At 41.4% G+C, this 13,572-nt stretch overlaps 1 protein-coding gene across 2 annotated transcripts in view; it reads left to right on the top strand.

Annotated features, from left to right (window-relative positions):
- The first annotated feature begins 56 nt into the window (after positions 1 to 56).
- The window catches only part of TCEA1 (transcription elongation factor A1), a 28,720-nt gene continuing 15,204 nt past the window's right edge, over positions 57 to 13,572 (top strand). Inside the window, exons 1-3 of one of the 2 annotated variants that reach the window (XM_074354926.1) lie at positions 57 to 331; positions 8,554 to 8,616; positions 11,922 to 12,027. In XM_074354926.1, the coding sequence (XP_074211027.1) occupies positions 269 to 331; positions 8,554 to 8,616; positions 11,922 to 12,027 (232 nt within the window). In that variant the 5' untranslated portion in view covers positions 57 to 268. The remainder of the gene's footprint in view (positions 332 to 8,553; positions 8,617 to 11,921; positions 12,028 to 13,572) is intronic. The other variant, XM_074354925.1, reaches the window with a different exon arrangement.

The raw sequence follows: 13,572 nt of genomic DNA, 5'->3' as shown, positions 1-13,572 counted from the left end.
GGTGGCGCCTCAGCTCTCCCTCCCCAGCCATCCGCTGTCGATTGGTGGCGCCTGCTCGGCACGCGCGGAGCTCGATTGCCGCTGCCTGCGGGGGAGGAGCGTCGCCGCCGCCGCCGCCGCCGCCGCCGCGGGCTCGGTGGTGAGGAAGCGCCTAGGCCCCGGCCTGCTGTGGGGCCTCGCCGAGCGCCTGGGCTCGCCTGCCGCCCCGCCGCCCGCTTCGCCCACTTCCCGTCCCACGCGGCTGGGCGCTGCGCAGCCTGCCGGAGCCATGGAGGACGAGGTGGTCCGCATTGCCAAGAAGATGGACAAGATGGTGCAGAAGAAGAACGCGGTGAGCGCGGCCGGCGGCGCGGGCCGGAGGGAGGCCGGGCGGCGGGCGGGGGCCGGACTCGGGGGCCCATCGGCCCGAGGGAGCTCCTGGCCCGCGCCGCCTGCCTGCCGGCCCGGCCTCCCCGCGAGACGCCGGCGAGGCCCGCGCCCTGGGGAGGGGTCCAGATGGGGGGTGGGGCATCCTGTCCCGCGGCCGCGTCCCGGGGAGGGAGTTCTGGGGGAGGTCCTGCGGGCGACGTCTGATCCTGAGGCCGCGTCCTGGGGAGGGGGTTGTGAGGAGGGAGTCCTAGGGGGGGGCATCCTGCCTCACGTCCTGAGGAGAGAGGGCTCTCGGGAGGGAGTCCTGGGGGCGTCTTCTCCCTCGTCCTGGGGAGGGGGTTGTGAGGAGGGGCTCTGAGGGAGCGTCCTGTTCGTGGCCGCATTCTGGGGAGGCTGTCTTGGTGGGGGTCGGGTGGTCCTGAAGCCACGTCCTGGGGAGGGAGTCCTGGGGGGACATCCTGTCCCACGTCCTGAGGAGAGAGGGTCCTAAGGAGGGAGTCCTGGGGAGGGGGTCTCAGGGAGGGCGTTCGGTCCGGCGGCCGCAGGCGTTAGGACCCACTCTGGGCGCTCCGGGGTCCCTCGTGGTTGGTGCAGTCTAGTAAACTTGATCGAGGCGTTCTCCTTTATTATTGTAAACTTGATGGTGCTAAAGCCTCGCTGATTTCGCTTAAGAATCGAAAGAGTACAGAGAGCCCTCACTGTTTGAGAGAATTCATTCTCCGGGCTCGTTGGCCAACGACGAGCAACATCAAATAGAGGGATGTCTGTGATGTGTTCTAGACCTCAAGCTGATAAAGCAAGATGTGAGATTCCTGGATCTTATTTTTGAAGAAGGCCAAACATTCACTTGATTATCTCAACTACCCTGCATGTTTGTTTAGCAATTTAAAAAGTTTAACTATGCCAGCGGTGTGCTTGGCAAGTAGCTAAACGCTTTTTTACGAGTCGATCCTGTTAGGCGGTACAGTGCGGAAGAAATAATTTAGGCACACACACTGACGAGGGTGTGCTGGTAGATGGATTTGGACAAATGTCGTTGCAGGCTACTCACTAAGTGGTTTTACGGTTAATGCCAGTGGCGCTATCTGTTATGATAATGTGTTTATGTGAAGGTGTCCTCTGGTGGTTTTTTATGAGGTGTTCCAGTTTCTGCATCTCTGACCACCTGTGTGTGTGTGTGCCATTCTTAGTCCTTTGCTTAAGAGTCATCTGTTTTCAGCTCAACTTCTAAAATTCTTTGTCAAACTAATGTTAAGGAGGAAAGGGATGCTCTGATTTGTGCGGCACTTCAGAGCTACAAAGTGTCTGTGCAAAATTTTTCTGAGACTCAGGAGACACAGCTATGCTGTATCCACTTTACAGAATAAGCAACCAAGTCAGAGATCAAGTAGTTCACCTACTCAAATTAAGCGTGCAATTTGGATTAAGCCAGGACCCAGGTTTTCTACTGGTCAGCATGCCAGAGCAGGAAGTAGTGTTAAACACTGAATTCTTCAGACTTCAGACATGGTCTGTTCCTCTTTTCCTCTGACAGGTGCATTGCCCAGCATGAAATTTCATACCCCTGTTAATCTGTATTTGCAATTTTGGCCTTTTAAAGGATATCCTGTTTGTTTTCTGTGCCAGACGTTACTTGTGCCGTTTTTCCTTCCTATGGATGGAGCCCTGTCATTCTCTACTGCAAGTGATGAGTTCTGGGTATTTGATAGGCTGAACATGTCTGTTACTTTGTTTAAACTGGCAAGTTGTTTTCTTTGGGGAGAGAACCTAGACTCCCACAGTAGAAGCTAGCTCCTAGGAAAAAAGGCCTTTTGTTGGGTGATTTTTTTTTCTCTAACTCAGGCTATATAATGTGTATTCTTTAATCATGTAGTGCCCGAGGTGTTTGTTTTTGTTTGTTTGTTTCCTCTCCCTGTAACTGATGCTTCTTAAAAACGAAGGATTCCTTAGTGGGCAGGCGTGTTGAGGACCAGTTTGTATTTATCTGCAGTTCTCACATTGTAAACGCATAACGTGTTTGCGAGAGAAAGAGGATGGGCTCGGCAGATAGGCCTCAAGTCTCATTCTTCTCAAATCCTATTTTTCTGGTAGTACAAAACTTTACCGATATGAAACGTCTCTCCAAAAAGAAAGGTTAAGGTTGACTGTCTCTTTTTACTTTTTTTTATTCTCTCTTTTCCTGTCTGTCTTACAGAAGTTCAAACAGGCAAATGAAATAAAGGGAAATGGTCTGAATGACTCTCCCTCCCTGCCCTTCAAAGCTCATCAACAGACCATAAATAGCTTTTTAAGTGTTCAATAATTTAACTGAAGTTGTTCTGTGGGTTACAGGATTATGGTAGATTTGTTTCTCTCTCTCTCTCTCTTTTTTTTTTTTTGTGGTTTCTAGATTTTCCCTGTGAGCTATTTTTCATATTATTTTTATACTGAGAAAAAGTGAACTTTGCTTGAAAAATAATGGTTGTGTTATGAATTGAAGTTTAAATGCCGTTATTAGATTTTCTTTTTCTGGTTTGCTGTAGTTTTTGTTTGTTTGTTTTAACTAAAGCATAGTTGATTCTCATAGTTGTTTCTGGTGTACAGCATAGTGATTCAGTTATACATATATATTCTTTTTCATATTCTTTTTCATTATAGGTTATTATAAGCTACTGAATATAGTTCCCTGTGCTACACAGTAGGACCTAGTTGCTTATCTATATCTTTTTAGATATTTGTTTGTTTTAACAAAACCATAGGTGTCACTTTTAAACAATAGTAAAACCATTTATTGAGTTACTGCTCTGAACCATGCATTCTACTAAGTATACCTACCTTATCTCATTTACTCCTCGGATTGTTTGTTGAGATAAGTATTATCTCCATTCTTAAAAACAAGGAAATGAAGCAATTAGAAAGTTAAGTGAATCGCTTTAAGCCATATGGCTAGAAAGTGGTCAAATTAAGATGTGAATCTAAATCCGTTTTGCTTCAAATCCAGTTCTACTCTTGTTTCGCTGTACCATCTCTCTAGAAGACCGTTGCATCTGTGTCTGAACCTTGCCTGGGTCCAGTTCAGTGCATATACGACTGGGAAGTAAGGGTATTTGCTGTTCTGGAGCAGACAGATTTCCCTAAATATCCCCACAACATCGACCCTAGTACTACCCAGAATGTTGCCCCATGTGTATACTTGATTTTAATCAGTATTAGCAGTTTTACAAGTACACACTTTGAGACCATGATGAACCACATAAATTAGTTCCAAATTTTCAGATATTGGCTGTTTTTTACTTAGCTTTTTTTCTTGTCATTTTGACTTGATGTCAGTAAGCAAATCTGACTACTCATCTGGGTTCAAATTTTGGCTCTTCCAAACTTTAGCTGTGTAATCTTAGGCAAGTTTCTTAACATCTCTAAAATGTTTTTCTTGGTGGTAAATTGGAGATAACTTAGTAAAGAATGGATGAATAGAAAATTCTTGGCCTAGGATATGGTAAGGGCTAAAAAACCTTCTGGATTATCTTTGTAAAGAATTTATAACACTAGACTGGAAAGAGGAGTCAGGTAAGAACTTAGAATTTTCAAGTTTATGGACACATTTTGTGAGTGGCGTTGAGGTTTGTCTATTTTTTCTTCATTGAAGGCTAAGGGCTGAGTAGATTAAATTGTGCAGAGAGAGAAATTGAAACATGTTAGAATTTCCTAGGAGCTGGGATACTTGGAATGTAAGTCTTGATGGTACCTGGTTTGCAGAAAGAACTTTCGTTTCCCTATCAGGGTTAGATTAATTAGCATAAATCAAAACTTAGAATGACTATATAATTTTTTATAACAGCTTTATTGAGGTATACAATACAGTTCATCCTTTTAAAGTATACGATTCAGTGGTTTTTAATACATTCACAGATTTGTTCAACTGTCACCACTATCTAATTTTAGAATAGCCTCATTCTGAATAGAAACTGTAACCCATTAAATAGTCACCATCTCCCTCCTCCCCCCAGTCTACTTTCTTTCTCTGTGGATTTGCCTGTTTGGGACGTGTGGTATAAATGGCATCACACAGTCTGGTCTTTTGTGTCTGGTTTCTTCCACTTCATGTTTTCAGTGTTCATCTGTGTTGTAGCATGTGTCAGTACTTCATTCCCTTGTATTGCTGAGTAGCTCTCCTTTCTGCTGATGGATATACCGTGTTTTGTTTATTCATTCATCATTTGATGGACATTTTGGGCACTTTCCACTTTTTGCTTATTATGGGTAATCTGCTAAGAATGTTCTTGAGCAAGTCTTTGGACACGTTTTCATTTCTGTTGGGTATATACTAGGAGTAGAATTGCTGGGTTATCTAATTACTATGTTTAGCCTTTTGAGGAACTGCCCAACTGTTGTCCATAGTTGTTGCACATTTCACATTCTCAGTAGTGTATGGGAGTTCCAGTTTCACCGCATCGTCACCAACACTCATTACGTTGTCTTTTTGATGATAGCCGTCGTTGTGAGTGTGAAGTGGTGTCTCATCGTGGTTTTGATCTGCATTTCTCTCATGACTGATGGTGATGAACATTTTTCTTTGCTCGTTTGCCATTTGTATATCTTTGGAGAAATGTCTGTTCAGGTCCTTTGCCCATTTTTTAATCGAGTATTTGGATTATTGAGTTGTAAGAATTCTTTATATTCTGAATACTAGACCCTTATCAGAGACAGGATTTGCATATATTGTGTCCCATTCTGTTGTCACTCTCTTGATGACGTCTTTTGAAATACAGGAGCGTTTAATTTTTGTGAAGTCAAATTTATATATTTTTTCTTTTGTCACTTATGCTTTTGCTGTAGAATAACTACAAAATTGAGGTAACAGTAAAATTATATTTCCTAGTTTATAGTGATGTTGCTGAGCTGTAACTCAAATATTTATAATGTGTTTCCTTTCTAAAAAAAAAAGTGGCATCATAGTTTTTTAAACCTTGAAATCGCATCATAATTCTTACTAAGAAGTATTTTGAGTTGGTTGAGGTTAAATAATGCTCACTTAAAATACTGGCTTTATGGCTCTTTGAAAATACTGTTGTGGTAGAAATAGATAATTAAAAATTTTTTTCTACGCCTCATCAGCCATCTCCTATGTGTCAGGCACTCTGTTTCGATATTTCGTATGTGTTATATTACCTCACCTGACTATTTTAACTACTGGGGGTCGGTGTATTATGCTCACCAACATATAAAGAAGCTGAGGCATGAAAAGACCAAGTAATATTCCCAAGATCTTATAATTAGAAAATGACTGAGCAGGGATGTGGATGCAGGTCTGTCACATACACGTAGCCCGTGTTCTTAACCGCATGTTCCGTGTTACTCCTTCCCTCTTACATCTCCTTGAGGAGAAGGATGTTTGTGTCCTGCACAGTCTTGTAGATGCTGGGTCTGAATACCATACTTTGTAAAAGTGCTTGTTTCTGATGACAGACAGCAGTGTCAACGATGTAATACAGTAATATGTTGCTGTTGTTTATTTTCCAGCCAGTACTGTGAACTAAATTTGACTCTGGAAGTTAAAGTAGAATCTTTCTTTCTCTTGCATCATTACCTGTAGGAGATGCTGCAATCGGATAGACTTGACCTTTGGAGGCAGGTGATGACTGGGGAAGGGTGGAGTACAGTTTGTTTGGTGATGCTGTTCACCGAGTTCACGGAGCACAGCTGCCAAGGGGGCCTGTGGAATGGGAAGTGAGTGGGGCAAGGTTGGGACCCTGGGCTCTTGTCTTAGGAAACTTGTAGAATTGTGATGCTGTACTTCCTTTCTGAGTGATGCTAGGTCAGAAATCAATCTGAAAGACCATGGAGACTTGGGTGGAAGAAAATTACCTACGGTTAATATAGGATACAGGTCCACAGTCTCTTAAGACCTTTAGAGTCTGATATATTTGAGAGTGCCAGATTGTTCAGGTTTTATAAGGATAATATGGTACATACATCATATATTTCGTAATATCCGCAACAAGATCTGGGCAGTTTCCAGCAATCAGACATCAGCATTTCTGTAGTGAAATGCAGCACTCTCACGTGAAGTGGGAGAAGTGGAACATAAACAGTTTCATGCATCTGTTGAGATTAGATGTTGCTACCAAATGAGTTTATTGAAAATCTAGGAGAAATCTTTCGGTTTTCAAAAGGATTTTGGTTTGGGGATTTGCTGATATGGGATTGAAGACACTCGCTCACGAAAATGTCATGCCTGTAGAAATTCTTGATTAATAGTAAATTTAAAGTCAGTGTTTTATTTTTTAACAATTTAATGTTTTACTTTTTTTAGTTACCTCTAAATAAAAAGAAATTATTGCATTTTATGATCAGAAGGGATCTTTAAGCAATGAATCACTAAAATCCTTCATAATAACCTGTTTCATAATTTCTTTTTTCTTTCTTATGTGGGGGGAAGTAATTAGGTTTGTTTGTTTAATGGAGGCACTGGGGATTGAACCCAGGACCTTGTGCATGCTGGGCATGCTGTCTGCCACTGAGCTATATCTTACCCCCATTTCATAATTTCTGTTGAACTTGAAGGACTGGGTTAAATTAAAATGACATACCTGTTTATTGCCAGAAGTTAAGTTAATACTGTTTTATTCTCCACAGGTAAGTCTGTCTGTCAGCTTTGGATGGAAAAATTATATGGCTGGAAATCCTTGCTTGATTTTAAATTTGAGAAATATAATGATACCATGAGATGCCAGGCTTGTTTCCTGCTTTGGAGTGCATATGAGGGGCATGCGCTGGGGCGTTCTGTTTTCCTGACGTGTGCTGTATTTCACTGATCCGCATGGTGCCTCGTTTTCACATTTTCACATTTCAGAGAGCAGAATGAGATACGTATTGTTGGCCAGATGGCCACTGGGATGTATTTTCACAGGCAGGACATCAAACCCAGTGTCAGCATTGCAGGATGGGTGTCAGGGGCTCTGAACCGTGAGTGGAGCGCGCTCTGAATCCCAAGGAACCGAATGGTTGAAGAGCAGTGGGGGTGAAGGGGTTGAGCTCTGCACACTGCGGTGCCTGCCAAGAGCTAAGGGCTCTTAGCTCTTTTGTGGATTCTTCTGTGAAATGCAGCATTATTAGTGTCTTGATATAACTTTTTGTGGACTAAAAACAGATATTATTGAGTCTGAGTCAGTGAGTGATTCATAAGCGTTAGATGCTGAATGCGAAGTAATTTTAGAAACACCTTAGCCAGTTTTGCTTATATTTTTCTTTTTCTGTATGTAAAAGTTGATGTATGATAAAAATTCTAAGTCTGAAGGAATTGTGAAAGTAAGAGGAAATAAGACAGTTTCTTATTCTAGTTTAATCGTTTTTTAATTAGTGGTATATAGAATAGTGTGTCCAAATATAGTACACTAAGTACATTAAGTGACTGTTAGACTAAATAAGATATGACAGATTAAGTGATGTATTAGGTGAGATGATGTCGGGTAGATTGAATGAATATCTAAATTGCAGTGTTGGCCACAGCCTGTAGGGGGAGCTGTTGCTTCTCGTGCGATTCCATTGCTCTTTTAACTTGAGCCACTTTCCATAAATCTTCCATGAGTCTTACTTTGTTCCATCTTCAGCTACATGGGAGCCTTTTGATCCTAGATGGGAACTGGCAGGGGACAGGCCTGTGAGCTTAACGTAGATTTTAATTCTGGATTTTCTTTCAGAATTTGCTCTTTACTCCTTTGCGAGAACCAGGGAGACAGCAGTGTTCTTGTGACAGAGCAGTGAGCCACAGAGATGTCAAGACACCCCAGTGAGGCGGTGCCCCCCCCACTCTCCCTGTGTGTGAGCGGGTGCGCCTCGGGACCCCCATTCCCACTCCCCCGTCCTCACACAGGGGCTTGCCATGGAAATTTGGGGTGGGTCATACCACCACAGTAAGAGATGTACTATATATTTCTCATCAGGACACATGTAAATAAATACTGAAAATAAACATCACAAAACAACTGAGTCATAACATAGTAAACGGATTTTATGATCCTCTAATGAGCCGCAAGCCCTATTTGGAAAACTCTCTCTGTCTTATCTGCATCTCTGTCTACTATTCTCTTCACATGAATAAGTGAGCCATAGTGAATTGTGGACAGGAAAACATAAATTTAAATCTCTAGTTACTCCTTGCTTTACTGTCTGGGAAATTCACTGTGAAATTACTTTGCTTTATAGGCTGGAGCACTGGATTTGTTGAAGGAGCTTAAGAACATTCCCATGACCCTGGAGTTACTACAGGTATGTGCTGCTGTGTGTCGTGATTTTTGAATAGGCAGTTGTGAAATACTGAAACACCTTCCGTACCAATATAATTATTTTTGTATTTTCCTGTTACAGTGTAAACCATTATTAACTTCTGTTTTTTTAAGGTGGTAACGTAAATAAATAAACTGAGTTACCATTATAGAAAAACGTTGCCTTCCTCGAGAAGAATAAAACCCGAATGTCCTGGGTTGGCAGTGGAAATGAAATCTCACTGTGAAAGGAAGTTGGACTCTCGGCCCTGATTTGATCTCCCAGGATTTCACTTTCCTATCTGCTGTCCCTTGCTGCTGCAGGGTGAGCGTGGCCTCAGGGTGAGGGTGGCAGCTCGCTCTCCTCTCTTTGCACCAGCCGGCGTGTGCACAGTCAGATGTCAAGTAGTCATTACGGAGACTCGTTACTGAAGTCTTAATGTTCCATCAAGACTAAACCTAAAACTTTAACAAAAGTCAGAATGTTAAAAAGGAAAGGAAATAGTTAGCAACATGAGTCTGGCTATTTTCTTGTGCACATTTCTTATTGTATGAGTGCCACCTTTGATATGTCTATTCCATTAAGTCAGAATTTAGCAAAGTGTGATGGGGTATGTACGTGGTTGAGAAAAAAGATCACTTATTTTCACTAACATCTAACTGAAATTGAGCGTCTATTTCAGTTATGAAGGCAGTGGACCACAATTATATTAGCATTGTTTATGACTAGCTGAGAGAAATCACAGACGTTCTAACTTCATATTGTAGTTCTTATGGGTGTACTGACGTCTGGTTTTGCTCATTATTATGTTGGCTATTAAACTTAGGCTAGAGCTTACTCAGTGTTTCAATAAAGGAGCGCATATATTACCATGTCACATTTAAGAAAATATTTTGTAACTTTATATTATGTAATTGGTTTTCTCTGTAATCCTATGTATCTTATTTAACTTATTTTAAAAGCATTCTGAGAAGGAGCCCATAATCTTCCGATTACCAAAGGGATCCGTGGTGCGAAGAGGTGAAGAACGCCTCCTCTAACTGTAGGACCAGAGAAAGAGAGAGGGGGCGAGCCGTTAAGTCCTGTCTTCCCAGGGCAGATGTCCCATCCAAGGGTCAGCAGCTTCTGGCAAATCAGTTCTGAGAGTAACCTTGCCTTTGAGTCACCACCTTACCACCTGGGTGTGACCTTATCCTGGCAGATCTATGTAGGGATAACCACATTGACAGCAACATAGTAATCCCAGGGTTCAAAAGATGCGTAGCTTTATAGAAGGTGTGGACTTTGGGTAGGGTTATCCTATATAATACACCTTTAGTTTTTTTGTATGCTTCGTTCCTTGGAAAGTCGGTGTATTTATATAACAAACATTTGAGTTTTTTATTAGGATTAGAAATTGTGTTGGGGTTATAAAGACATGATAGTTTACATGTAAAAATGTTTTGTTTCTCTTAGGTAGATACCTAAGAGAGTGCAGCTGCTGAGTGGTATGGCAATTTTATGTTGAACATTTTGAGGACCTGCCAGACTATTTTCCTAAGTGGCTGTGCCATTTTCCATTCCCAACAGCAAGTAAATGAGGGTTCCAGTTTATCCACATTCTTGTCCACACTTGCCCTTATCTGTCTTTGATGATAGCCATCCTGGTGGGTGTGAAGCGATGTTTCATTGTGGTGTTGGTTTCCATTTCTCTGATGACTGAATGAGGAAACGTCATTTCATGTGCCTGTTGACCATTTGTGTGTCTTTGGAGAAGTGTCTATACAGATTCTTTGCCTACTTTTAAGTTCGGTAATATGTCTTTTTATTATTGAGATGCAGTAGTTCTTTATATGTTCTAGAATACAGTTATCTCCCGTTCTGTAGAATAGCTTTACTTTCCTGGTGGTGTTCTTTGAAACACAGAAGTTTGAAATTTTGTTGTAGTCTAATTTATCTATTTTCTTTGGTTGCTCTGCTTTGAGGTGTCATGTCTAAGAAACCGTTGCCTAATTCAAGATTACAGAGACTTATTCCTATGTTTTCTTCTAAGAGTCTTACAGTTTTAGCCCTTTCATTTAGGTCTGTGATTTAAGTTAATCTTCATGTGTGGCATAAAGAAGTCCAACTCCATTCTCATTTGAATGGAGAGCTAGTTGTTCCACCTTTTTATATTCTTTTCCCCAGTGATTGTCTTGACATCCTTGTTGAAAATCAATGATGAAAAATGTAGAGGTTTATTTCTGGATTCTAAAGTCTGTTCTTTAATCTGCATGTCTCTCCTTATGCAGGACCACATTGTATTGATTACTGTTGCTATGTATTCAGTTTTGAAATTGGGAATTGTGAGTCCTCTAAGTTTGTTCCCCTTTTCCGAGATTGTTTTGGCTATTTTGGGTCCCTTCCGCTTCCATATAAACTTCAGGACAAGCGTATCAGTGTCTTCACAGAAGGCAGCTGTGATTCTGATAGGGATTGCATTGAATCTATTAACTATGTTTTGAAAGATTGTCTACTGACAGCCTGAACTTACTGAGTAACTTACCACTTTTTATTTATCATCTATAATTGACCTGTCATAGCTTTTGTTCTTTGAGCACATTTTGAAAACCGCTGATGTGTTGGAAAGAGCATGGACTTCAGAGGTGACAGACCTGGATTAAAATTCCAGGTTTGTCAATTAGTAATGGTGTAATGCTGGGCAAGTCATTTATTGGTACTTCCAATCTCTTCATATTTAAAAACAGGGACAATGATCTCAACTTTAAAGGGTTGTTAGGAAAATTAATAAATATGGGTGTGCCCAGCATAGCTCTGGGCACACAGCATCACCACAAGTTAAATTTTCTATATTCTGTGAACTGTTTTTAATATGTTGGTTATGTGCTGGTGTTTAAACCTCTGTGGGTGCTGGTATTTGTTTGGATGTCTTCCTTATAAGTTGCAGCGAGTGGTTATGTGAAATAATGCACGTCGGAGACTGTGGAGAAACAAAGTGCCTGTGTTAGCCGTGACGGTGTCAGCCTGCCTTGTCTGCAGACACAGACGTTGTACGTTCTGTTCTCTCGTCAGCAGGACTGGCTTGCCCGGCCTTCCTGTGGGCGCAGGCTGCATGCTTGCAGAGCTTTGTGATGAGAACCTTGAAGAGTCCGATGCTGATCTGAAGATGTGTGTGTCTTAAGTCTATAGTGTACTGTTAAAAGATTTCATGTACTTGAAGTTTTTTTCTGTTCTAAAATGGAAACAGGCATCTGGGAAAAAAGAAGTGAAACACTGAATTGCCTGAAATAAATTTCCTTGTACAAATTTTTGTTGTTGTTGCCTTTCAGTCCACAAGAATCGGAATGTCAGTAAATGCTATTCGCAAGCAGAGCACAGATGAAGAAGTTACATCTTTAGCAAAGTCCCTCATCAAATCCTGGAAAAAGTTATTAGGTATATTTGTCCTTCCTTTACATATTTATGATGTTCTGGTTTATTCAGACATTTGATTGTTGCATTTTTTTCTTTTAATGAATGCAGATGTTTTGAAATCAGTGCTTTGTAATATGGGAGGGGGCTTTCGTCGGGCCTCCTGGAGGGGTCTGCTTTTTAAGCTAGTCAGATTTAGCTGTCTAGTTTTTGAACACTTGTAATTGGATTTCCTCTTTAAGAGGAATATTTCCTCCCAAGAGGAAGGTGTCAAGCTTTTTGAAATAGTTTTCTTACTTACAGAAAATTTCAAGAATAATAAAAGTAGCTCACATGTCCTTTTTCTAGTTCCTTAAGTTTTCATCTTTGCTGTCTTTGGCTCTGATGCATAAACTCACACTTACTTTGTTTTTGCTGAACCATTGGAGAATAGGCTGCATCTGTCATGCTTTATTTACTCTTTAATACTGAAGTGTGTGTTTTCTTGGAACAAGTTTATTTTCTTGAGTGATCGTAATACAGGAAATTCAGGAAATGTAACACTGGTCCAGGAGTTGAATCACAGTACATGTCCGGTTTTGTCAGTTGTCCCACTAACGTCCTTTACAGCTTTTCTCCTCCAGAACAGGGTCCCACCTAGGAAGTATCTAGTCTCCTAATGTGGAATAGTTCTTATGCCTTTTTGTCTTTTAGGACATTGACTTTTGAAAAATACCCTTTCCCTTTTGTTTTCAATAATGTGCTTCTTATTTGGGGTTTCTGTAGTGTTTTCTCACGATGAGATCTAGTTGTGTGTCCACTGCATGCATGTGTCCGTGCCCTCCTCGGGGTGTCGTGTCCAGAGGCAGTGGTGGTGGTAATGGTGAGACCCGACCGAGGGGTACCCTGCACCGTTTAGGACTTTCCCTCGTGTCTAATAGGAACTCTGTGGGAGACACTTTAAGACCCGGAAACTATCTTGCTGCCCCTCAAACCCACCCTGCCCCCTTTTAGTGTCCACCGGTTCTTGCCCAGACCACCCCGACAGTGACAGCTGCACAACTGATTTTCTAACTCTCCCACTTCTTTTTTTGGGGGGGGGAGGGGTGGAGAGAGATGCAGCAAGAGATTAACTGACAGTTGTAGTTAGAGAGAGATAAATAAGCAGGCTTTTTCCCTCCTCCAACTCTCCAAATTAAATGAACAATGTAACCTTTTAGGATAAATGAAAACCTTTTTTTAAAGGAGAACTTGTACTCTTCTTTTCCCCCAATGCATGATTTTTGCTTCAGCTGTAATTTTTACTTACACTATGTATTTGTATTTCTATTGTCTTCTTAACAAAATTGTTTTTATATTTTTCCATCATTATAACAAGATTTTTACTGGCTTCAAAATTCTCTATTGTGTGATTATGCCATACTTAAATCACATACCTGTTAGATTTGTTGTCCTTTTTAACTTTAAGCTATTATAAATAGTATCTTGATGCATTTAAGCTCTGCCTAAAGCGTTCTCTTTGGGTCGTTAGCTGGGTTTCTGGAAGGTCTGCTTCCGCTGCTGCTGGCTTGCGCCGTTCTGAGTACTTAA

The sequence above is a fragment of the Camelus bactrianus genome, chromosome 29 (assembly GCF_048773025.1).
Source record: "Camelus bactrianus isolate YW-2024 breed Bactrian camel chromosome 29, ASM4877302v1, whole genome shotgun sequence".
Lineage (NCBI taxonomy): Eukaryota > Metazoa > Chordata > Mammalia > Artiodactyla > Camelidae > Camelus > Camelus bactrianus.
The sequence above is the reverse complement of the archived record's forward strand: the minus strand, read 5'-3'. Positions and strand labels throughout refer to the sequence as shown.